Source organism: Lithobates pipiens, unplaced genomic scaffold, assembly GCF_037356315.1.
Source record: "Lithobates pipiens isolate NorthernLeopardFrog02 unplaced genomic scaffold, aLitPip1_a1.2 Scaffold_1, whole genome shotgun sequence".
Lineage (NCBI taxonomy): Eukaryota > Metazoa > Chordata > Amphibia > Anura > Ranidae > Lithobates > Lithobates pipiens.
The window spans coordinates 117,588,247-117,615,024 of record NW_027507685.1 but is presented as its reverse complement, the minus strand read 5'-3'; the positions used below and the strand labels follow the sequence as shown (position 1 = coordinate 117,615,024).

Here is a 26,778-nt window from a genome sequence, read left to right as displayed (position 1 = left end):
ATTGGCCGCAAGTCCTAAGACCCAATTGCGGAGAAGTGACCGCCAGGACTGAGCAGGCAATCGATTAACAGACGAAGTGAGGGGACAAGGTTTCTTTGCTGCCCCCAAAAGAATTTGAGCACCAGACACCACTGGAACCCACTCAATATTAGGTTGGTAGACGTAAAGTTATGCCTGATCGGTGTAAATAGAAATTGAGAACTCGTAGCTAAGCTGACTAGTCTGATTCAGGGGTCACAGTGACGGCAGAAGGTTATCATCACACCCAACCAGCATCTTCCGAAGGAGGACAGTAGCGATAGCTCCGCCCCAGCACTGTCATCATGCCCTGCCCCATTTTATTCCTGACACTTGTCTTCCCTCTATTACATCACTGAAGGATCACGGCGCTTCCCGCGAAACCAACGTCACCAGACGGCTCCGCCCACCCCTTGTCCGTTCGCGTCAGAGAAACAGACCACGCCTATTATTCTCCCTGATTGGCTGACGTGTGCCGGCTGCGCGCTGAGGTCTCCATCCTGACGGCGGAGTTGATTGGCTGCACGAGCGGCTTGGGGCCGGGGCTCCGCCCGCTCTAGGTGTAGCCTACTAGCCTGTCGCGCTCGGCGTGTGGGGGATAGGCGGCGCGTGGCACCCCCAGCTTCTCCCGCGTGTAGCGGCGCGAGCTCCGGCGGTAGGGCAACACGCGCCTCTTCCCGCGTCCGGAGCGGACCGACCTCTGAGGAGAGACACGAGCGCTGGGGCAACCGCCCCCCTCCTTTACCGGCCATGACGGACTTCAAGTTGGGTATCGTGCGCCTCGGTCGGGTGGCTGGCAAGGTGAGCTCTGGATCTGACAATACACCCGGACACGGTGTGTGTGGGGGACATGGGCTCACCCTTCTGTGGGAGGGTCCTCATCTGCTCCTCCCTGTGCACGGCGTGAGGTAATGTGAGGGCGCCACGTGCAGGGCTTTAGTCCCTGATGTGTGATTACTGCACTTCACCACCAGGGGGAGCTATGTCAGTTGTATGGGGTGTCTGACCATTACCGTACACTGCCCCCAGGGGGAGCTCTGTCACCTGTGAGTGGTAGCTGACAATTCCTGTACACTGCCCCCAGGGGGAGCTCTGTCACTTGTGAGGGGTATCTGACAATTCCTGTACACTGCCCCCAGGGGGAGCTCTGTCACGTGTGAGGGGTATCTGACTGTTCCTGTACACTGCCCCCAGGGGGAGCTCTGTCACCTGTGAGTGGTATCTGTCCATTACTGTACACTGCCCCCAGGGGGAGCTCTGTCACTTGTGAGGGGTATCCCTTATTCCTGTACACTGCCCCCAGGGGGAGCTCTCACCTGTGAGGGGTACCTGACCATTCCTGTACACTGCCCCCAGGGGGAGCTCTGTCACCTGTGAGAGGTATCTGTCATTACTGTACACTGCCCCCAGGGGGAGCTCTGTCACCTGTGAGGGGTATCTGACCGTTCCTGTACACTGCCCCCAGGGGGAGCTCTGTCACCTGTGAGGGGTATCAGTCATTACTGTACACTGCCCCCGGGGGGAGCTCTGTCACCTGTGAGGGGTATCGTCCATTACTGTACATTGCCCCCAGGGGGAGCTCACGCCCCGTGCACAGTATAGGTATGTGGCCATCTAATACTACTGTGCTGCCACTAGATGGAGCTCTCATCTCTGCAGGTATCATCACATTACTGTACACTGTAGAGCTGCACAATTCTGGCCAAAATGAGAATCGCTATTTTTTTTTTTTTTTTTTGCTTAGAATAAAAAGATCACGATTCTCGCAATGTAAAATCTTTAACATTCTACAAACAAATTGGGCTAACTTTACTGGTTAGGTTTTTTTTTTTTTTTTTTTTTTTTTTTTAATTCATTAAAGTATTTTTTCCAAAAAAATGCATTTGAAAGACCACTGCGCAAATAAAATATTGCAACGACCACCATTTTATTCTCTGTGGTTACATTTTTTTATATATATATATTCCAAATTGTATATACCAGGTTCCAAGTAGTTTTCTAGCAAAACATTTAACTTGAACCCAACAATTGTCAGAAAAAAGGTTTTGTGTTTAAGTGGCGATTCACACTTGTGCGATGCCAGACATCACATGTAATTCGCAGCGCACTGCTGTTCACATTACATGCGATGTCTGTGCGGGTGCCATGTCAGCCATACAGATAGTATGGCTGATATCGCACAGCATTCGGTCCAAACACACACAGGACCCTTTTTTCTGTTCGGACCAGAATCGGATCGCATGTGTGTTCACACATATGCGATCCGATTCATGTCCGAACTGTCAGTTTGCAGTGCAATATGCAACCTGAAATGGGGGTGTCGTTAACATATGACACTCCCCATCAGATCGCATATGGCAGTGTGAACTGCCATGCGTGTCAAGTGCGATGCGGGAACCTGCAGTTGATTCGCAGGGTTCTCGCATCGCACTAGTGTGAACCCGGCACTAAGTGGTTAAACTTTCCTAACTTACAGGCAAAGTCTATTCCTTTGACAAATTGTTACAATGTTTCTAGTTGAGTTCACTGATAAATGTTGTGATTCTTGTCAGACTGCCTGGATTTTTTTTCTTCCCTTTGAGGGCTGTGGCTTCAGACGAGCAGAGAGAATTTTTTGCATAGCAAGAACAGTGAAACACTTTTTTTCAAGATGGCAACAGGGAAAAACAGTTATCTGAACAGAGCAGAGATCTGGAATAGTGGAACTCCTCTACTATGCACAGTAACCAGATGACTCTTCTGTATAGTACAGGAGATTTGCAGTACACAATTGCCAGAGTTTAACCTGACACCCCCCTCAAATTAAAGAGGTGTTCCGTCTGGGGGGAGAAAAAAAAATAACTCACCAGCTACAAATACTGCAGCTGCTGACCTTTTTATATATGGATACTTACCTGTTCAGGGAGCCTGTAATGAAAGTACCCCAGGTGGTTTGTGGAATGGGTGTTGGTGCCGCTGCCATCTCCACAAAGGGAAACCTTTCGGCTTCACAGCCACTTCCCTACTGCACATACGTGAAGCACTGCACTAACTGGCCCGGTGGTACGTGAAGGGGGCTGAGCCACAGCGTTATCTCCTGGAAGTGGAGACGGGTACCTGTCAAAAACAGGTACTCTTTCCCATCCCTTGATACATTTTACACTTTTATCTGAAGGATCTGTTACCATACAATCCTGCTAGTGTACAGTGCTACTGTAGTTTATTTGTAGCATGCTACCATGGGTGGTCAGACTTTCATTTGAGTTCTTGTGTATTTATCTTAAAGTGTAAGTCCATCCTAACGCTATAATCCCTGCATCTACAGACACCCATGATCTAAAACTAACCTATGTAGCCCTGTAAAGAAGCAATTGGTATGCATACCATTTCTGAAGCCGGCTTAGTCTCCAGCGGTGGAAGCTCTGCAGAGGACACGGCAGACAATGACTGTGTAATGAATGGGAGCGATGACCCCCATAGACTTACTATGGGGCTTCCATTGTCAGACGTGTCATCTGCACCCGCCTACACAGCAAAGTGACAGCTCAGCATGGGATACTTGTACAAAATGCTCTCTGAGGGTTTTCTTTTGCTTTTTTTTTTTTTTTTTTTTTTTTTAAACCCAGTGTGCATAGAGCCTAATAGATCACTTTTCTGGTTTACTTGCCATTCCCTAATTCAGGGGAACTGCTTGAGAGATGAGTCCCAAGTTCAACTAGTCAAGCTTTTTGGATGTACTACATACACCCAAGCAGTGAAGTGTTAAAAGAGCAGTATGGCCAAAGCTTTTTTGGTAATACTTCTTGTTTGGTCACAGGATGCACTCATTTGTGCTCTCTTGTGACCCAGAATCAACCGACAGCAGGCTAAAGCCCCATATTGTTGAGATCCACTCAGTTGCCTGATTGACAGCTGGCCCCAGCTCTCGGACAGCTGAAAGCTGAAGCCAGCTGCACCTGAACCCTCTCCAGTGGTTGCTCAAGGAGCAGAGAGTAGTTATTTACAGTCACTGCTGTCCACTTTGAGAAGACTGAGAGCTGAGTGATCAGGGTTCATGTGATCCCTCAGTTCTCGATCTTAGAACTAGCAGGGAACAGCTGCAGCATCATAGAGGTGAGCACGGTGGGAGAAATATTTAAACCCCTGTAGGTTTTTGTAAGTTTGCCCACTTACAAAGAAATGATGGAGACAATATCAACCAAAAATCCATTAAAAACATGAGACAAATGTTTTATAAATTTAGTTGCATTTCAGTGAGTAAAGTGTGTATTTGATCCTCAAGCAAAACATGACTTGGTACTTGGTGGAGAAACACTTGTTGGCAAGCACAGAGGTAAGACATTTCTTGTAGTTGGTTACCAGGTTCGCACATATCTCAGATTTCGGTCTACTCTTCTTTACAGATCTTCTAAATCCTTAAGGTTTCTTGGCTGTCTCTTGGCAACTCGAAGGTTCAGCTCCCTCCATACATTTTCTATAGGATTAAGGTCTGAAGACTGGCTAGGCCACTCCATGACCTTAATGTGCTTCTTGAGCCACTTCTTTGTTGCCTTGGCGGTATGTTTTGAGGCATTGTCATGCTAGAAGCTCCAACCACAATTTATCACCCTTTTGGCTGAGGGAAGAAGGATCTAATTTAAGATTTTACAATACATGGTACAGGCTGACTCAATATGAGAGAGACAGCCCTAAAGCATAATGTTTCCACCTCCGCGCTTGACTGGGGATGGTGTTCTTAGGGTCATAGTCAGCATTTTTTTGCCTCCAAACACAGCGAGTCGAGTTCATGCCAAAGAGCTTAATTTTTGTTATCTTTCAGGATGGCACAGCTGAGAGATGAGGCTCCTCCCCATAGGAAACAATCGAAAGCTGTTTTAAAGGAGTTGTAAATCCTCGCTGTTTTTCATCTTAATGCATTCTATGCATTAAGGTGAAAAACCTTCTGTGCTGCAGCAGCGCCCCCTTGTACTTGCCTGAGCCCCGTAATCCCCACAATGGGAATGGGCACACCAGCTCCGGCCGGTGAATCGTGTCCTGATTGGATAGATAGCAGCGCATCCATTGTCCCTCGCTAAGGAATGTATATATTCCTGCGCTACCATGTAAGTGTAAGATAAATATGGAACTGCTGCAAGCACAGACTAGGGATCAATCCATACCCATACAGAAATTAAATTAAAACAAGTGGGGGTTGGTGCTGCACAATCCCCCACTTGTTTTCATTGTCTTCTGCTGCTGTCACTAAAATCCAATGACTCATGCGCTGGGGGGCAGAGCCGAGTCCTGTCTGTCTACAGACACAGTACCAGGACACGGGAGCGCGCCCACACAGGTGTCCTGTTGGAGAGTGCTTCTCAGGAAGGACACTCGAAGAGGAGGAGCCAGAAGTGCTGCAGAGGAACCCCAGAAGAGGAGGATCGGGGCCACTGTGTGCATAACCAACTGTACAGTGAAGGTAAATATGACATGATGATTTTTTTTATTTTTTTAAACCGAACCTTTGCGTCCCCACCCTTCCCCCCCGATCCACAGTTTTTGATTGCGTTTCTCCCTACACAGCTAAACTTTTTTTTTTTTTTTTTGTCTTCTAACCAGATGACCGTGGGTTGGATGGTAACCCTGTGAGGCAGGTATAGGCAGCCCTGGGGCTGAAATATATCCTGTAGACTCAGTCCTTCTCACAGGTGGCCTAGAAACTATATCAGCGATCCGGTCACAGTGGTGTGAATGGCTGCTGTTCTACACCGCTCAATAGTCTCTGCCTCTCAGGCTCTTTCTGTCTTCCTCCCTAAGCGGAGGATCACAGTGCGACCCTGGGAAGGGGAAGCGCTGGAGGAGATGCCAACCAGCGCAGCTGTGAAGGGAGCCCAAAGAGGCATGCGTTCACTACGGTGGTGCAGAGGAGCAAGTGTCTAAACCAGGGATATGCAATTAGCGGACCTCCAGCTGTTGCAGAACTACAAGTTCCATAAGGCATAGCAAGACTCCCACAAGCATGACATCCAGAGGTAGAGGCATGATGGGACTTGTAGTTTTGCAACAGCTGGAGGTCCGCTAATTGCATATCCATGGTCTAAACCATCTCAGGTGGGAAAAAGGAGGGTATATATTGACTTGTACAGTGCATTACATAGTCTAACTTTGCAGCTCCCTAAGAGGGACAGCAGTTGGTGACTTTGATGGCTCTCCTTACGCGTGGAACATAAGGATGGAAAAGTAAGCCCGATGACTGGCAAAGGGGGAAGACAACGGTGAGTACTTCCCTTTGCCTTGGGAATTTAAGCCAGGACATCGGTGGAGCAGACCTGCAGATCAGCCACACGATCCAGCTAAGATACCTTCATCAAGCATTATGGAGTAGAGGTAAAGCTCACTGCAGAACCGAGCGTTCGCCAAGTAAATCTTATAGGCAGTGGTCCCACCCTAAGGTAGGCCTGAGGAAAAGACCTACGTTACTGGGAACGTTGTTTGTAGGAACCTTCCAGGATGATATGCCTACTTATCCCCCATTGGAGAACGGAAAATTGTTGAACACAAAAGGGTGAGTACCTATGAGGAATGATATATAGATAGAGATATATATCGATAGATTTTTATTAGTCAGGTTCAGGAGTTGCTTCTCTACAAACTGAGGATCAAGGAGAAGGGTGGGGACTTAAAACTGTCAATTGATTGTTTCCTGTGGAGGGAAGCCCTTTCATCTCTCAGGTGTGCCATCCTGGAAGGTTCTTAGAAACAACCTTACCGGTAAGTAACAGATCTTATTGGTCTCTTCTGACCACAGCACTTTCTACCAATCCTTTTCTGAATCATTTAGATAATCATTGGGGGGGGGGGGGGTGTGTGTGTGTGTGTGTGTGTAACGCGCGTGTCTTGCAGGTGCTGCATGTTTTTAACCACTTGGCGCCCACACTACGTCTATTGATGTCATGGGCTTTCAGTGGTTATATCTAAATGATGCCTGAGGTCACAGACATCATTCAGATATTGCAGTTTTCAGCTGGCGATTCCCTGCACCATAAGAACGATCATAGCGGCTGTTCCGCCGCTTGATCGTTCTTGCGGGTGGCGGGAGGGGACTTCTGGTGCTTCTACCGACTCACCGTTTCCATCGGTGAGTCGGTCACAGGATCCGCCAGCCCGAGCAAGTAACCATAGAGATTTCCGGCGGACTAGTCGTCCCCGGAGTCTCTATGATCGTTCAGAGGCCGGGCGCGATGTTATAATGTCACGCCTGGCTTCTGTATTCAAATTAACGGCGCCGATCTGGCAGGGAAGCCAGGATCCTTTTTTTTTTTTTTTTTTTTTTCCCCAGCCTAGAGGTGAGATATGGGGTCTTATTGACCCCATATCTCACTGTAAATAGGTCCGATCATGCCATATTCCTATTACAAGGGATGTTTACATTCCTTGTAATAGGAATAAAAGTCATCAATTTTTTTATTAAGTGTAAAACGAAAAAAATTTAACAATAAAAAGCGCTCGCACACAGAAGCGAACGCATACGTAAGTCCCGCCCACATATGAAAACGGTGTTCAAACCACACGTGAGGTATCGCCGCGAACGTTAGAGCAAGAGCAATAATTCTAGCCCTAGACCTCCTCTGTAACCAGTAAAAAAATTTAAAGCGTCGCCTATGGGGATTTTTAAATACCAAAGTTTGGCGCCATTCCACGAGTGCGTGCAATTTTGAAGCGTGACATGTTGGGTATCTATTTACTCGGCGTATCCTCCTCTTTCACATTATGCAAAAAAATTGGGCTAACTTTACTTTTTTTTTTTTTTTTTTCCGTTTGTTTTTTTTTTAAGCATGAAACAGTTTTTTTCTGAAAACGCGTTCGAAAAATTGCTGCGCAAATACTGTGCGAGATAAAGTTGCAACGAGTGCCATTGTATTCTCTAGGGTCTTTGCTAAAAAAATATATATAATGATTGGGGGTTCTATGTAGTTTTCTAGCAAAAAAATTAGGAATTTTACACGTAGGAGAGAAATGTTAGAATTGGCCTGGATGCAAAGTGGTTAATCAATGGAGGAGTTTTGTTACCAATAGTTTGACTGTGGTCCCAACTGCCTTGAGATCATTCACAAGATTCTGTGGACAGATGTCTTTTATACACATAACGACTTGTCATTAGAAGCACCTTCCTAAATTGACAGGACTAATCTGTGTACCGCATGAGCATATACTGCAGCCAGTCTGTGGGAGCCAGAATTATTGTTTGGGCATCAAATACTTATTTTACACACTGAACTGCAACTCAATTTTATAACATTTGTATTGTGTGGGTTTTTTTTTTTTCCCCCTGGATTTTTGGTTGATAGTCTCTCTATCATTTAACCACTTGCCTACTGCGCACTTAAACGCCCCTCCTGCCCAGACCAATTTTCAGATTTTGGTGCTCACACTTTGACAATTACTCAGTCATGTAACACTGTACCCAAGTGAATTTTTTGTCTTCCCCCCCCCCCCCCCCCCCCACCCCCACAAATAGAGCTTTCTTTTGGTGGTATCTGATCGCCTCTGGGTTTTTTATTTTTTGCGCTATAAATGAAAAAAGGAAAGAAAAGAAAATTTTGAGAAAAATGAATTTTTTTGTTTCTGTGATAAAATTTTGCAAATAATTTTTTCTTAAATTTTGGCCAAAATTTATACGGCTACATATCTTTGGTAAAAATAACCCAAATTAGTGGATATTATTTGGTCTTTGCAAAAGTTAGTCTACAAATGGTACAAATCAAAATTGATCACATCTGATGTACTGGTGGCCTATCTCATTTCTTGTGACCCGAACAAGCCAGGAAAGTACAAATACCCCCCAAATGACCCCTTTTTGGAAAGTAGACATTCCAAGGTATTTAGAGAGGCATAGCGAGGTTTTTGGTGTTGTCATTTTTTTCCCCCACAATTCTTTGCAAAATTAAGATATTCCCCCCCCACAATTGTCATTGTAATAGGTTATTTCTCACATGGCATGTGTATGCCACAAATAATTCCCCAAAATACATTCTGTTACTCCTGAGTATTACTATACCACATGTGTGGGACTTTTTCACAGCCTGGACACTTGGAGAGGCCCAACATACAGGGAGCGCCGTCGCATGTTCTAGGAACATAAATTGCACATCTAACTTGTTGACTACCTATTACACTTTTGAAGGCCCTGGAGCACCAAGACCATGGCACTGAGGACAGGTGGGTGGGTGTGTGTGTGTGTGTGTGTGTTCTCACTGATGCTGCAGCTCCAGCACAGAAGCTCTCCCTCCTCGCACGCTGTCTGTGTGAGGAGGGAGAGCCGGCGATGAGATGATCTCATATGTTTACATATGAGATCACCTCTCATTGGACACGCCGATCGAGTGCTAAATGGCTGCTGTGATTGGCCATTTAGCACGATCTGTGATTGGCTGTGTCCGAGGGACACGGCCAACACAGAACTTCCCCGATGCGCGGTGGCGCGCAGAGGGAAAGTAAATAGGACTTCCAGGGATGACCTCCCGGCAGATAGCGTCCGCTCTGTAGCCGTGACAAATCCCATGACAAGTTCCACACCAATTTGCAAAAGTAGTTCCTGCACTAATTTTGGCGATATATTTTTTTTTTTTTTTTTTTTTTTTGAGTGTGACTTCGATGGACATCTATGCATGAAGTCACACAGATGTCTAGCACCTTAAATCACGCTAACCCTGCTACTTTGAAATCGCACTACTTTCAAAGTTGCATCAATGTGAACCAGTGCTTAATCGCAAGCTGCTGGCTCTTGGCTGTGAGGTGAAAGTGATCCCCAATGCCAACATATAGATTACGTGTCATCTGATCAATGCTATCGCATGGGGGTTTAACTCCTTATGATAGCAATAAAGTTTAAAATATAAAAAACAAAACAAACAAAAAACCCCTTTCCATGCATACACCCACAGATGCAAATCCGACACATGGTACGCATGTGCATATGAACTGTGACATTCACAGTGATGCCTCAAGTGTGATGTGATCAGAGAGTAACAATTCTAGTGCCAGAGGTCAGTTAACGCTAAACTGATGAGCTGTAAAAGCTTTTAAAATTATGCCTAAAGAGATTTGTGGGTAGGTTTTCACAATATCAAGGGGGGCAGAAATTGTAATACTTGGTTGGTATCCATTTTCTTCACACAATTTAACTTTCTATGTTTTTATATTTTACTAAAATATTTAATATAATGTGCATCTGCACTAAAATGTTATATTTTTTCCTGAAATTATGAAAATATTAAACAGCTGTTTGCACAACTACCGTATCTGTCTACTCTACATGTCATCTGCTTTCATAAAATATGTAATGATCTGGGGGTTTTCAATAATTTTATAGCCAAAACAGATTTTTACATGTGTGCCAAAAATGAAAACAATTGCCCTAATGCTGAAGTAGTTTAGGATTATTTAAACCCAAGAACATACATTTTACATTATATGTTGTGACTGACTGGATCTCCAGGAGAAAACAAAGGGGGGAATGACTAAAGAGGGAAACCAATGCAGCCACCACATATAAGAGGCCAAACGGGAATATATTTTTGGTGTTGGGTTCAGATATTTTAACGTTTTAATTTAGAATCTTAGCGCAGATGTTGGTGGATAGGGAGCCGGTCGTTGCATCACTGGAACAGAGGTGTGTTTTCTTAGGACTGCAAGTTCAGACTTGACACCCCTATCTTACACAGGTGGAGCTGGGGAAAACAAGTCATCAGCCTTGGTTCAGATATGTTTGGTGGTTTCTCTTATTTCTGTATCAAGTTATGATTGCCTAAGTTTTTTTGGTAGGGGTAGCTTTTTAACAAAAAATAAATAAATATATATATTACAGAAAAGACAGCTAAAATGTATTTAAACATGGAATACTGAGATTTTACAGACTTGGTACTGTAGCTGCCCACATGCAGGAGTAGATTTTAGCACTTCCTCTATAGGCTTGTAGTTTTCCAGGCTCTCAGTCATGGCTGAGAACATGAGCAGAACACTTGCGGAATGCATGGCTCCCTCTTTGGAAGGTGCAGTAGGAAGCCAACTTGTTATGCTGAGCAGTAGCTGTGGATGTCTGGGGTCAATAGTCGGCCTCCTTTTTTTTTTTTTTTTTTTTTTGTATGGCCAGCTTGTGCCTTTCTTAAGAATTTTGCGTAGTTGGTTGAGGGTAAATCTCATTTGTTCAGTAGGGGATTGCTAGAACCTCTGACTTTTATTTTTGTCGGTTCCCTGTTGCAGGTTTAGCTTCACATCCTGTCTGGTAAAAAGACATCCCCAGAACAGAAATTGTTGCCTAAAACAGTAACCCCTAATGGGGCGTCTAACCCGAACTCTAAATTCTATCCCAAAAAATAATAATTTTGGGGTAGAGGTACTCATTTAATAAAAGTAAAGAGAGCACGGCATATAGCAAAATAAGGCAATGGGATCTATGATGCATCTTGTTTTGTCAAACATGATTAGGATTGTGCAAGATCTATAAAATGCTTGTAAGGCTGGGTGTGTCTCCACCCAATCTGTAGTGATCCCAGCCTCTGTGCTTTCAGTGCTTATATATTGTTTAGATTTTCAGGGACCTTGAGTTCTAAGTCCATATAGTTGATTGATTTTTAAACTTGAATACTTTGGTGTGGGTTTTTGCGTTTTATCTAAAAGCTGGTAAGCCTTTTACAATTTTTATTGATGTGTGTCTAGTGACAACTTCCACTATCACCTGTCCCCTTAATTGGTTTGAGGCTTCAGTTACCATTGTTATATTTCTGCTTAGCTGGGTGAGAGATTGACTGAAGGCATGTTTGGATGTTCAGATACTGTCAGTTGTTTTCTCCTGAGACTGCAGTAAATGCAGTTTCTTATACTGTAGTTGGTGAAAAACGTTATTTCAATTAATACATTTTAAATGCTCAATTTTAATTATGTGGCTTTATTTTATTTTTTAGATCAAGTATACACTAATTGATGAGCAGGACATCCCTCTTGTGGACAACTATTCATTTGAAGTAAGTCTTTAAAACCTTTAAATTTGTCCACCCTTAACAATTTTTCCAGTGTTTGGTAGATGCTGACATGTTCAACCTAAAATCCTTCAAGGAATCTGAGATCTCTGCACCTAGCTCTTCTCACCTACTGAAGCTGGTTTAAGGAGCTCCCACTATTACTAAATCGTATTCAAGATATTCCAGTATGTGAAATGGCACCCCAAATTGTAGGTGGAGCAGGTACAGAGTTGGCAGCTATAGTATTGAAATCTTGTTCCTGGAGTCTTCAAATGACCTTTTTAACCACTTAAAGACCAGCAATGTAACCACTGCAGGCACCATCCCAGTATTTTCTTTAGCCAGAGATCATCTTGTTAAAGCAACCAAACTGCTAATTAGCTGCTGGATTGCTTTTACAAGCAGCGTTGATGGGATGCCCCCTCCATGGCTGTCTCGGACACCCTCGTCCCATTAGCATTTCTGCCGGCTGACCATAGAACTGATCAGAGACTGGAACGCATCCAATCATCTCTATGGTATATAAAATGAGTCTTCAAAGCAAGTCAGTCCATTTGCTTTTTCCCAAAGTGACCCTGGTGCTGGCCAAAAAAGTTGACCTACAGGCAGCCTGTAAAAGGGGATTACAAATATGTAGACCAAACGGTGATGATTCTGATCTTTGCTCTCATCTAGAGCTATGGTTGCCACAGGTATCAAGGTGTGTTGGATACTGCTTCCGCTTCCTGTGGTGGTGATTCACCTGCTAGCCGCTCATCGCTTCTAGTGATGTTCCAGGTGGATCCACAGTGAGTAACATGGCATATGACATGCCTGGAAGTGTTTTCATATGAGCTTTGACTACAAAAAGAGAAAAACCCCTAATGGCGGACTTTGGAAGCACATACAACAATTGAATAATCTTATTCTATTCAATTGTTGTATGTGCTTCCAAAGTCCGCCATTAGGGGTTTTTCTCTTTTTGTAGTTTCTATATAGGATGTGGCACAACAAACTTGCACAGTAATGCCGATCTATACCCATCCTCTTATCATATGAGCAGTGACAGTAGTTCTGCAAGATCGGACTTACTGGTCACTGGACGTCCCCCCTGTGGTGTAAAGGGATCCTGCTATAATGCATGAACAAGGGAGGTGGTGATAACGGTTTCCTAATGAGTGTGACAGCAGTTCTTCTGCTGTTTAGGTGCTTTCCTTCTGTTGTTCCAGATGGCTGTCACACTGTTGCCAGTTGAATTAGTGGCTCACTTGGACTCTTCTTTTTCAGGCTCGAATGGAAGTGGATGCTGATGGCAATGGGGCTAAAATTTATGCCTATGCATTTGACAAATACAAAGGAAGGGGTTCTGGGTGCCCACTACACGAGTTGCTATGGTATGTATTAGAAAAATACTAAAAGCATATTGCGTAATTAACATAAATACATTTTAGGCATGTGTACACCGCTTTAACTTTTGCTCATAACACTAGTTAGTTGTCAGAAAAATACTGCCAAAAAAAAAATGTACCTAACTTGGTTTACTGCTAGTGTCAGTTCCTGTGCAGAGATTTTGTGGAAAAGGCTGCATTGGTTGGCACAGAATACCACTTTGCATAGCGTGTAACAATCCTGAACGTTTCTGAAGGGGATCAAGAAAATCATATGCTGTAGAAATATTGTTCTATGGAGAAAATACTCCAGCAAATCCACTTACTTGAGACAAATACAAATTCACTTTATTAACCCTTTATACCAGGGCTCGACAAAACCCGGGCGCCAGGTCGCATTGGTGACTAGAATTAGCGACTGGCGCCTGGGGCAGCACAGCTGGGGGTATCCTGTCTCCGTGGACCCCCCCCAGCGTGATTGCGTCGGGCCGCGCCGCCGGCGCCCGGTAATTGAGCCCCCGGCTTTGAGGCCTTCTGTGATGCTAGCTATTCCCTTCTGTGATCCTATTCCTTCTGGAATCTGGCGCCCTCTTGTGGTGGCCGTTGGAATTACAACCATTAATGCTAATAGATCTCCTTCCATTTACTTAGAACACCTAAACATTACATACATATATACATATATATGTATGTGTGTATATATACACACTTTTTTTTTTCTTTTTTATTCTAACACCCTAGAGAGTAAAATGGTGGTTGTTGCAATAATGTCTGTCACACCATATTTGCACAGCGTACTTACAAGCGCACTTTTTTTGGGGAAACAATAATTTATTTAATAAAAAAAAATAAGACAACAGTAAAGTTAACCCAATTTTTTTTTATATTGTGAAAGATAATGTTACGCCGAGTAAATTGATACCCAACATGTCATGCTTCAAAATTGCGCCCCCTCATGGAATGGCGACAAACTTTTACCCTTTAAAATCTCCATAGGCGACGTTTAAAAAATTCTACAGGTTGCACGTTTTGAGTTGCAGAGAAGGTCTAGGGTTAGAATTATTGCTCTTACTCTACCGATCGCAGCGATACCTCGCATGTGTGGTTTGAACATTGCTTTCATATATGCGTTCGCCTCTGCACGCAAGCTTGGCGGGACAGGGCGCATTTAATTTTTTTTTTTTTTTTTTTTTTTTTTTTCTTTAACTTTTATTATTTTTTTTTCACTGTTCTTTTAAAAAAAAATGTGTGTCACTTTTATTCCTATTACAAGGAATGTAAAAATCCTTTGTAATAGAAAAAAGCATGACAGGTCCTCTTGTATATGAGATCTGGGGTCAGAGAGACCTCACATCTCATATTTACACTAAAATGCAATTTAAAAAAAAATCGTCATTTGAAAAAAATAAAACAAATAAAATGTCCCTCTAATAGCTATGGGCAATGACTTGGAGACAGGTGAGGGGCTGGGGCGCTATCTTCCCCTCACTCGTCTCCATGAAAGGCCAGGGACAGGTCCAGATTGCCGTCACGGACTTGGCTCCTAACTTTTTTAGCTGGCTCCTAGATTCCAAGCAAATTTGTCAACCCCTGCTTTATACTGAGCTGATAACTGAGGATTGTAGTCTTAATGTATGCAAAGACAAAACAAAGTGTTTGAGCAGGGGATACCTACTTGTTAGATTGACTCCTGTGTTTGAAGACCTCTGTCTCTGGGCACAAATATTTGTAACTTTAAATATATTGCCCAATAACCACACAGGATATAAATTCACTTTGTGTTTATTAACCACTTCACGCAAAATCGCATACCTGTACGTTATTTGCTTGAAGTGGTTATTTCCCGGGGTGATGCCTGCCATCACCCTGGTACCGTTTTAATGAGCCGCTCGGCTGTTATAACTCGTCCTACAGGGAGACCGGAGTGACCATCTGGCACATCTGCCAGCTGTTTGGAGTCCCGAACTAAGCTGGTAGTGGCTTCAATCGCATTTCTTATGTAAAAACAGACGCAACGTCACTTCCGGTTTACGCAGCTGCCAATGGTGCAGATTTTAAAACAGTATTCCAAAACGCAGACTTTGGGCGTTTTTGAATACTTTGCAGTAGTGGTGCACTGCAATTTCGGCCTTGGAAAATTATCGGCCGAAAGATGAAAAATGCTGAAGAGGATGGGGTCCACACCGAGTGCTGCCCATTGTGGGGGTGTCACCCTGGCTTGCCCCAGTCCTCCCCCGGGCTGTATCTGACGGGCACTCTTAATTTTTTCCTAATCTTTACATTCTCTGCAACTTTTTCTTTTCTTAAAAAATAAATGCATTTTGTATAGTGGAAGACTGACATTCTATGTTTGTAACACTGTCTTCTAGGCAACGGCACAAAGGCGGCATTGCTGCAGGATTCCAGGTGTTACATTTAAATGGTATTACGGTTGATAACAGACTGGACAATTTACAAGTGGTTCCTCGGGGCTGGAAACCTGCGATAGAGGAGGTGTCCAGCAAGCAAAGGTAAAGAAAAGACGCTGTTTGGGGTTGACTTTCCTTTACAAAGACATTTATCTTGTATGATAACCTGTAGCAGTCTGAGAATTTATATTTTAGCAGTCTTACTGCATTAAAGTCAATTTTAAAGTATAATTATACAAAACTAAAAATAAAGTTTTGCCTTTAAAGTGGAGAGGGATTGAACCCCCTGTGAGGTTTTTATTGCTGTCTGTGTCGAGGAGATTCCTCCTCTTTGATCTGTTTACCATTATCCTTGAAAGGTTAAAAAAAACCAAAATTTTGGTTTGTCCTCAGAAAAGTAATAAAGGGGAAATATTCCAATAGGGGAACTAGTTTTGGTGCCCTGGGGGTCCCTAAGGAATTCCCTTTTCAGGGGTGTCCTCTTATTCCCTGTTTTCATGTGAAACAGGAAGTGAAGGCAAAATAAAAATCTAAAATGGGGATGGAGTTTTGCCCATAGTTCTACTTTAAGGTTCTCTTGAATTCTAGAGTATTACTATGCTCTGCTAAATGGGTTCTTTTGGGTGTTTGGAGATGTAACATAGCTAGGATGGAGGACCGGCTGGGCTTCTCATGTATGTTTTCTTGTATTCTAGGGAACAGTCTCTCTACTGGTTGGCTATACAACAGCTTCCCACTGACCCTATAGAAGACTTGTTTCCACTGCTGAATGTTACCCGTTGCTACAATGCTAATGGAGAAGTGGTGCGGGAAGAAGAGAACTCCTGCACGTATTATGAGTGTCATTATCCTCCTTGCACTATGATGGAGAAACAGGTATGGGCCATCTGAATGATCAGTGAAATTTTTAAAAAAAAAATTATTTATTTTTTTCCCTCTCCTATACAGTTTAAGTTATTGGTGTCTAAAATCAAATATTTCTCAGAACAAATATTTTTTATTGCTTAATATTGTACTTGACCTTTCCTAATTCCTTCTACACCTTTTGGACAGGGCTTTAATTTTGGCCCTCATTCAGGCAAGCTTTGCACTATACAATATTATGCATAATGATGCAGTTCGCTTAAGAGGGACCTGTCTGCAGCGCCCACTTTTTTGCTCCCTGTTGGCTCTTGCAATTTTTTTGAATTTGTCACGTCTGTGCATGGCTTGTATGCACAGCAGTGCCATTCATTTACAGGAGTCTATGAATGAATAAACTACAAGTCCCATCTACCACTGCAGCAGAGGGACTTGTTCTTAGTCGAACACAAGTGCAACAATACTCCCCCCTTCACACTGGAATAGAGCTGATGCTGTCAATCCAAAGCTGTGTGCTGGAGCTCTCTTCAGTCGCCTTTTTTTCTCATGGTGTCAGGAAAACTTGATAGTGACTATTGCTGATGGGAGAGGAACAAAACGGCGGACAAAAATGCTTTTTGGTTAGAATTAGTGCTCTTAATTGAGATGAGTAAACATTATAGAGGCATATGGTTTTTTCATTTTTCATGTTTTGAGATTTCTAACCACTTTAAGGCATGACATTACTTATCTATTCAGAGTGGTCTTGTCTCTTAAAGTGGTTGTATAATGCTAGAAGTGTGTTTGTTTTTTTTTTTTTTTTTTTTTTTTTTTGTCTCCCTGCATCACATACTAGCCCATTATGTGAAACTTGCCTTAAAATAAAGCTGTTCCAGCGCTGTGATGTCTGCACTGCGGCCACTTAGATTTTCACCTGTCTTGCTTTCTGGCACTTGCAGGCTCTGCGCATGCACCGCTGTTCACAGCACAGGGTTTGGAAGGAACGGCACCCGGGGCCGTTCCTTCAGAGCACATGCGCCAATGATGTCACTGACTGCATGTAATGTAAATATCAATATTTACACTACCTATAGGTAAATGTCAGCAGAGGATGTTTACTTCCTCTTTAAATTTTATCAAAAGCAGGAATTTTATTGCTTGTGTGCACCAAAATTTGTGGGTAATACTGAAATTACAGTAGCGCAAATATCGCATAACCTAAACATTTTCAACAATCTATTTTCTCTACATGTTCGTTCAGAAAAAATCTTTCTTTTGTTTAAGGTTTAAAGTAGAGCTGCACGATTATTCATCAAGAGTTGCGATCTTGACTAAAGTGTTTCCCGAATTCTTTCTATGTAAAGAATTCTCTCTGCTCTTCTGAAGCCACAGCCCTCGAAAGGAAGGGAAAAACAGTCTGCCAAGAATCAAAACATTCTTTATTAGTTGAACTTAAGTATAAACATTGTAACAATTTGTTAATGGAATAGACTAAGGCCTCTTTCACACTGACGTCCCGTTCAGGCCCGCCTGTCAGTTTTTCAGGCGGACCTGAACGGGTGCTCCATAGAGCTCTATGGAGCGTCGGATGTCAGCGGTGACATGTCCGCTGACATCCGACCCGCTCCGATCCGAAAAAGTGTAACGGAGGAAAAAGCTATTTTTCCATCCGTCTGCGGATCGGATCGGGTGACGACGGGCACTGCGGTCCGTTGTCATCCGATCTCCCATAGGGGAGAGCGGCGCTGTGACAGATCCGTCCCTGCGCAGTGTGCAGAGACGGAGCGGTCATCTCCCTGCTCAGCGGGGATCGGTGGAGTGATCCCCGCTGAGCAAACGGATATCCACGGGGCGGATCAGAACTGATCCGCCCCGTGTGAAAGGACCCTTAGTCTGTAAGTGAAAAAAGTTTAACCACTTCCAGACCGCCCATCATCGTCTTACGTGATGACTTTGAAGGAGGATATCATTGTTATGGCAGCTAGCCATACCATGGCCCCGGTATCATCTTCAGCGTGTGGTCCGCTACAAGATAAAAGTGGTCTCTGCAGCAGATTTGCTGCAAGATCACTTTTATCGGCAGTGGGAGAGAGCCCCCTCCTGCTGCGATCCGGTGCCCTCCACTGCAATCTGGAGCTGGCGGCAGAGGCAATCGCATCTGTCCCCTTGCTGGGTATGGAGACGAGTGAGGGGCCCCACCACCACCCGTCTCCATAACTGCAGGGCGGAAGCGATGTCAAAGCATCCCTTCCGCCCATAGCTCCTAAAGGGACATTTTTTTTAATTTTATTTTTTAGGACAAACACTTTATTTTTATTTATTTTTTCTTGCATTTTAATGTAAATGAGGTCTTTTTGACCCCAGATCTAATTTTTAAGAGGGTTTTGTCATGCTTTTTTCTATTACAAGGGATGTTTACATTCCTTGTAATAGGAATAAAAGTGACACTTTTATTCCTATTTCTAAGACAGTGTAAAATGTATTTTTTTTATTTTATTTTTTTAAACGCCCCCCTGTCCCGACAAGCTTGTGTGCATGAAACCGCTGTTCAAACCACAAGTGAGGTATTGCCGCGATCGGTATGGCGAGAGCAATAATTCTAGCCCTAGATCTCTGTAACTTAAAGCATGCAACTTGTAGAATTTTTTAAATGTCGCTTATTAAGATTTTTAAGGGTAAAATTTTGTCGCCATTCCACGAGCGGGCGCAATTTTAAAGCGTGACATGTTTGGTATCAATTTTACTCAGCGGAACATTATCTTTCACAATATAAAAAGGTCTAACTTTACTGTTTTATTTTTAAAGTCGAAAAGTGTGTTTTTCTGAAAGTACGCTTGTAAGACCACTGCGCAAATACGTTGTGACGACCGCCATTTTATTCTCTAGGGTGTTAGAACCCCCAAACATTACATCTCAAAGAGGCTCTGTCTTTAAGTGGTAAAACACTAAACCTTTTTCTGACATTTGTTGTTTTCAAGTTAAAATCTTTTATGTCACACTGTATTTGTGCAGCGGTGTTTCAAATTCAAATAAAGAAATTTTTTGGGAAAAAATGACTTGATGAATTTTAAAGAAAAAACTAACCATAAAGTTAGCCCGTTTTTTGTATAATATGAAAGATTTTACGCTGCGAAAATCATGATCTTTTTATTCTAAGCAACAAAATTGTGATTCTCATTTCAGACAGAATTGTGCAGCTCTAGTTTAAAGCCTGCGTGCTCAACCTGTGGACCCTCCAGCTGTTGCGGAACTACAACTCTCCTCATATCCCTGCCTTTGGGAGTCATGCTTGTTAACTGTCAGCCACTTGCAATGCCTCATGGCACTTGTAGTTCTGCAACAGCTGGAGGGCCACAGGTTGAGTGCCCATGGTTTAAAGGAGAAGTTCACCTTTTAGTAAAACAAATTATGAATGCAAATGATTTTGCAGGTAAAAAAATATGCATTAATTTTTTCCTATATATTTTTTTTTTTTTTTTTTTTTACACTGGAGACTGCAAAACACTGATCGTGAGTACAATGTCAGGTTCCTGCAGGCATTCCTGATGGCTATCTGCCTGTGCCTCCTTAGGGGCAGATGGATGCTGAGCTGCAGGGAGCGCCAATGAACTATGAAGGCGCTCATCAGCGTGCTTTGTAGTTCATTCACAGATCTCTGTGAATGAGTGATGAGGCTGTGTGGGCAGAGCCCCACACAGCCTCGCTGTTTCTAAAATAACAGTAGCTGCGGGGAGAACATGTTACACCCTAAATATAGGGGTGGCATAAAATGTTCAAAAAGTGAATTTAGCCTTTAAGTATTCATGTTTAATGGGGGGGGGGGGGGGGGAGAGAATCTCTAGCAGCAAAAGGGTTAATTTTTGGTTAATGGCCGTAACCAAATTTTCTTTTTCAGTTGCGTGAATTTAACATATGTGGTAGATGTCAACTAGCAAGATACTGTGGTACCCAGTGTCAACAGAAGGACTGGCCTGCCCACAAAAAGCACTGTTCGGAGAAGGTGCGAATCTCTCAATGTGAGCCGGAACCAGAACGGTGACCCTAGACATGGCATTCTGTACTGCAGCACGCTTCGTGTTTGAGGGGAGAACAGGATGTGTTCTGCACGCTCACAAGTGACTGGTCAGTGGTGCCAGAGGCACTGAAGAAATCCTGTGATGCTTGAGCGGATTTAGGGCTATGATAGACAATGCCGCCTGGAACTGGCTATTTTGGACTATGCCGCCTGGAACTGTGACGACTAAAGGAGTGGGGTGTTCCATTCCAGTATTAGCATTTTGTCTCACAGACTACTGTGAAAGCTCCAACCAGGAGCTTGTAATTTATGTTGTTCGTAAAAGTTAATGTACAGTTTTTTTGTTTTGTTTTTTGTATGGTTGAGGCTACAAATGGCTGATCCCAGTTTCCAGAGAGTGAACTCTTACAGGTTAATGTTCAGCTTTCCTTTCCAGACCTTACTCGCATTAACGTTTTCACAGCAAAAACGCAAAATGCTTTTGGATATATAGTCTGGTCTACTGGGAAAATATGATGTTATGCATGAAGATGTTCTAAAAAAATTAAAAAGGAAAAAAAAATGAAGTGTTGTGTTTAACCACTTAAGCTCCAGAAGGTTTTACCGCTTTCATGACCAGAGAATTTTTTTGCTATTTATCACTGTGCTACTTTACCTGGCAATTACACGGTTATGTAACACTACCCAAATTAAATTCATCTTTTTATTTTTTATTCGATTGCTTTTTGGTTTTACAAAGGAAAGGGAAATGAAATAAAAACATTGCTATACATTACATGACAGATCAAAAAGTTGACAGTAACCGCAAAATCGGAAAGGCGCACGCCCATAAGGCCTCAAACTGTAGTCCACTAGATAGATATTGACAACTGAAAGGAGAATGGCGCACGCAAAAATTCAACCAGTAAAGTAAGATGGCAAGCTGACCATTAACTGTCAGTGTGGTCTTGTGGTTTCAAATGGTGGGGCTAGGCAGTTCTGTACCTAGCCACAAGTTAATAATCTAATGGCCTAATGCTATGTTCATTACAACACTAGAAGGCAAAATGTAGCCAGTAGGGTAACCAAACTTGTGGACATCTCGGAAGCATAAGTACAGCCTCTGACGGTCAAGTAAAAACATCCCCTGAACAGTATTAATTCCCTTTTTTTTTTTTTTTTTTTTTTTTTTTATTTATAGAGCAGTGTAAAAATCTAAATAAACCCAACATCAGTGCAGGAGTTACACAAGACTTAAAAAAGAGCATAAGGAGAGGAAAAGATTAGGAAATTTGCCCATCCAGGAATTCAACAAACAATTTGTTTATTGAAGATCACTGTATAAGCAATCATTTTAGCTGTCATTAAACCATTCATGAACAGCTTGCTTTTGGTTGTAATCTGTGACTGACTACAGCTAATCATAGGTTACAGGTACCCATGTGATTGCTGTGGGCCAATCACAGATCACAACCATAAGCAAGCTGTTCATGAATGGAAAGCCATTCATAAAAAGTTGTTGACTTTGATCATGTGATCACCATAATTAATCCTAGCAATCACATGATGCCTGATTTACCTGTAACTATTCAGTCACATGAGGAGCGCTCACCTAACCTGCAGTAGGCGTAATGATGAACATGTATATGATTGTGCCTCCCTGCCACAGTATATTTAATGTCGTGGGTTGGCAAGTGGTTTACCACTAGCTGCCCAAGCCAATTCTGACACTTCTCGCATGCATAAAAAACAAAAAACAGATTTTTACAACTAATTACTTGGAACCCCCAAACATTATACACTTTCTGAAAACAAAGGACCAGGATAGAAAAATGTTTGTAGTTGGCCATTTTTTTATTTTTTTTGTCAAAGTACACTTTAACAAATTTTTAGGGCAGATAAACACAATAGAATACCCAATTGTTTGGTAAAATATAGAAGATTGTTAGGCTGAGTAAATGCGCATGCTGGTGGAATGGCAAACTACTGTACTTTTAGTGCCCACAAATACAATCATTCCCTTTTTTTTTAGATTGTTGCGCTGAGAAAATGCCCAACATGTCATGATTTCAAATCTCATATACCCATGGAATCAAGACAACCTAAGGTATTCAAAAATCTCCATCGGTGACGCTTCCTTGTACTACTTTTGGCAACTTCGGGGGTGATTTTGAATAGACATCCGTGGAGCAACCCATCAAGTTACCCCCAAAGTCAGACTGCATTGCCGGTTTGAAATCGTGCAAGTTCAGGAGAACTTGCACGATTTTTAACCTGCTGTCAGGGTGAACCTGGACTCGGCCTTTACAGGTTACCAGTTTAGAGTTGTGCGGGAGGTCTGGTGCTAGAATTCTTGCTCCTGCTATGACATTTTGTGGTTCTACCTCACATGCGTGATGCGATTATTTATGGGTGAGAGACCGACGTAGGCATTTGTGGGGGGAGCTTTAACCACTTATGGAGTGCCGCACGCCGATATGTCCTAACTTTGAAGCGGAATATTGTTATGGCAGCAGCTAGCTAGCTGTCGGCATCCTCCTCTTCGGCAAGCGCTCCAGCTTCCAATATAAGTAGTCTCTGCGGTGGATTCACCGTGAGATCGCTTTTATCGGCGGCGGGAGAGTGGCGTCAAAATGTCCCTTCCACCTATAGCTTTTAAAGGGCTGTTTTATATTATTTGCATTTTAGTGTATATATGAGATCTTTGACCCCAGATCTCATATTTTAAGAGGTCCTGTCATGCATTTTTTTTCTCTATTACATGAGATGTTTACATTCCTTGTAATAGGAATAAGTGACTTTTTTTTTTTTTTTTTAAAGAACAGTGTAAAAATAAATTTTTTTTTTTTTTAAAAGTGCCCGTCCCGCTGAGCTCGCGGGCACAAGCGAACGCATACGTGAGTTGTGCCCGCATATGAAAACTGTGTTCAAACCACACGTGAGGTATTGCAGTGATGGGTAGAGCAATATTTCTAGCCCTAGACCTCTTCTGTAACTCAAAACATGCAACCTGTAGAATTTTTTTGAAACGTCTCCTTTGGAAATTTTTAAGGGTAAACTTTTTCGCCATTCCACGAGCAGGCACAATTTTGAAGCATGGCATGTTGGGTATCAATTTACTCTTCGTAAACAATATATAAAAAAAAAAAAAAAAAATTGGGCTTATTTTACGTGTGTGTGTGTGTGTGTTTGTTTTTTTGTTTCTTTTAATCAAAGTTTATTTTTTTCCAAAAGTGCGCTAATACGGTGGGATGCAGTTTTGCATCGACCAACATTTTATTCTTTAGGGTGTTGGAACCCTCAAACATGTGTGTGTATATATATATATATATATATATATATATTTTTTTTTTCAAAGTAATTTTCTAGCAAACAAAAATTTAACTTGTAAACAAGTCTGAGGTTTGGTTCTTAAGTGGTTAAAATATTTTAATAAAAAAAAAAAAAAATTTATTGCAAGGGCTGTGAAAGGTCCCTTTTTATGGGGAGTTCTGGGGTCTATTAGACCCTAGATCTCTCCTTTTTGTCCTAAAAAGCATCTGATCAGATGCTATGAAAAGCGGTGAACAACAAACTGAAAGTGACAAAATGCGCCTTACTTTCGGCTTTGTAGACCATAGAGATGATCAGGTAGCTTCTGTTCTCCATCTCTATGGTCAGCTGGCGAAAGCACTGGGCTCGGTAGTTGAACCCACTTCCGCCACATGTAAACATGATCCAGTGGCTCTATAGCCACTATAATTGCTTTTATATATGGCTAAAAAAGAAAATATACTGGCTGTGGCCATGACCCCAGTATAACCACTGAAACACTAGGATGTGTTTGCATGTCCTAAGGACAGGAAGGGATTGAAAGATGTCTGGGGGGGCACCATGGCTGATTTATTCCTCTAAATTCCTAGGTGGCAGGGGCTTGACTGATTTGAGTCACTATCCTGGCACACTTAGCCTAAAACTGAAGTTGCAACTCATGATCTATTTACATGTTCCACATTGGCAAGCACTGAAGCAAGAGTATCAGTATAACAGCCAGGCAAATACTTGGGTTTACTTAATACAGGTTTATTTTATAGAGAACTGCATGGAATGGGTATCCTCCATTTGAAAGTCTGCCATGGTCCTGCTTTGACTTCCTTAATGATGCTATTCTCTTAACATGATTTTCCCAATTTACGCTGAACATGAGGCATTTTAACAAAGGGGGTGATCTTTGAAGAGTGGATCAAACTAAAGAAGCCAAAATGGACCATTGGCAATTTTTCTCCCTTTAGGTGCATGTATCTTAACAGAAATATGGGGGCTGACATATTTCTGTGTCTGGTTCAATCTACTTGGAACAACTATGCAGTAAGCAAGTGTCAGAAAGGTGTTGAAATTCTTATCCATTACCTCCCTCTTGGGCATACTCTATGGGGCCTGTTAGACAAAGGCCGATTCTTCTATATAGAGGATATTGATTTTGTTATGAAAGCAGCAGAGGATCTTCTCTTGATGGGGGTACTAGCCCTGGCCTAACTGCAACTAATTACCCACAGCCAGAATACCCTATGGGTATTAAGACTGGCTAAACCTGGCCGCGCATGGACTGAAATTTGTCTGGTCCTTGCTGAGCTGGTGGCTTTTTGATCAATGTATAGTCACTGTGGTTGAATACAATGATGTAGCCTGGAGGATTCCCTCATCCACCTTGAATGTGTGGCAGGGGGATTTTGGGTACTTTATTTTTTTATTTTAGTTCAACCTGCTGGTTGAAAGAGACCGACTCCTCTATGGCCAGCTTTAAAAAAAAAAAAAAAAAAAAAAATTTGTGTACGACTCTACAAAACATCTGCATAGACGAGTCTCTCATGTGTTTTACTGGCAGGCTTGCATTCAGCAATATCTCCACAGCGCAAGCGTGCCAGATATTGGGGCAAGCTGTATAAGCTCTGAGAGTGGGTAACAGGCTATACATAAGCCCCCCCCCCTCCCCCCCCCCCCCCGAATGCCCAGACTACATGGGGAGCAGTGGCAAGATAGTGTGGAACTTGGTGTCATTTTTGTTCTGTAAGGAGTACCATTTGTAAGTGGAAAACCTTTATTTGAGCCTGCCACTTTTTAGACACTTATTCAATCTTGGAATTGGCTGCTGTGGTACCATGTGACCTTAATCGCAGGGGCTTTCCCCAAAGGCTTGTTAAAACCTGCCTTAGAAAGGGGGAGAGGACCTGCTTGCACACTGAACTACTTGCAATGAAGTGGTAGTTCAAACGGGATGCATTTATCCTGCCTTCCATTCAAGACAATCCAAGTTTGCACAGCATCAGGTGTCGTTGAAAAGCCACTCTGTGTCCATGACTATAATTTAAATATAGGATGCATAGACTTCAACGACCAAATGATGAAGCTGTATTTAGCTGCCTGCAGAGCTAGACGCTGGTACATAAACATTCATGTATTTATTTTAATTGGCTGTATATAATGATTTTGTAATTTACAAAGGAACTGGAAGAAGTGAATCTAGGCCTTAAACTAACGATTATTTTCATAATGGATAAGTTGGCTGATTATTGTTTTGATTAATCGGATAATAACCTTAAAAGTATAATTTTGGTTAATATGTAACGTTTAAAAAAAAAAAAAAAAAAAAATGTATTCTTAAATATCTCTATGTAGTGGTAAATATAAATGACCAACTATATGGTTAGGGGGCAAAATCTCTAATCCACTCTGAGAATAACAGTTTCTAGAGATATACTGCATATACTATTAGAGGTTGAGGCTGGTAAAAAGCTTCAGACTCGGTTCAAATTTTTTTTATTTAAATAAAAAAAAAAATTTATTATATGCTGTTTAAACGAAAACATTGGGGGTTATTTACGAAAGGCAAATCCACTTTGCACTACAAGTGCACTCACTGTAAACCTGAGGGGTAGATCTGAAATGAGGGTAACTGCACTTCCAAGTGCACTTGTAGTGCAAGGTGGACTTTCCTTTAGTAAATAACCCCCATTGTCTTGCTTGAAATTTTTTTTTATTTTAAGAACGTTTGTTCGATTTTCAAATCATTAGCGGGGTCAAATCGACATTCGTTTTTGACCACAGTGATGGGAAAATTTAAATTGGCAGAATAGAAAACTTATTGGTCATAAGAGTTTTTCAGATGGTGTATTTGGTTTTCGTTCAGAAATTACGTT

The 26,778-nt window shown here is 42.4% G+C and overlaps 1 protein-coding gene across 2 annotated transcripts in view; it reads left to right on the top strand.

Moving 5' to 3' along the window:
* ZMYND19 (zinc finger MYND-type containing 19) overlaps positions 1-21,336 on the top strand; it is a 46,501-nt gene extending 25,165 nt beyond the window's left edge. Inside the window, exons 1-6 of one of the 2 annotated variants that reach the window (XM_077474839.1) lie at positions 538-819; positions 11,937-11,996; positions 13,260-13,366; positions 15,730-15,870; positions 16,464-16,644; positions 20,504-21,336. In XM_077474839.1, coding sequence (XP_077330965.1) covers positions 769-819; positions 11,937-11,996; positions 13,260-13,366; positions 15,730-15,870; positions 16,464-16,644; positions 20,504-20,647 — 684 coding nt within the window. In that variant the 5' untranslated portion in view covers positions 538-768 and the 3' untranslated portion in view covers positions 20,648-21,336. Of the gene's footprint in view, positions 1-537; positions 820-11,936; positions 11,997-13,259; positions 13,367-15,729; positions 15,871-16,463; positions 16,645-20,503 lie in introns of those variants that run through there. The other variant, XM_077474848.1, reaches the window with a different exon arrangement.
* The last annotated feature ends 5,442 nt before the right edge of the window (positions 21,337-26,778 follow it).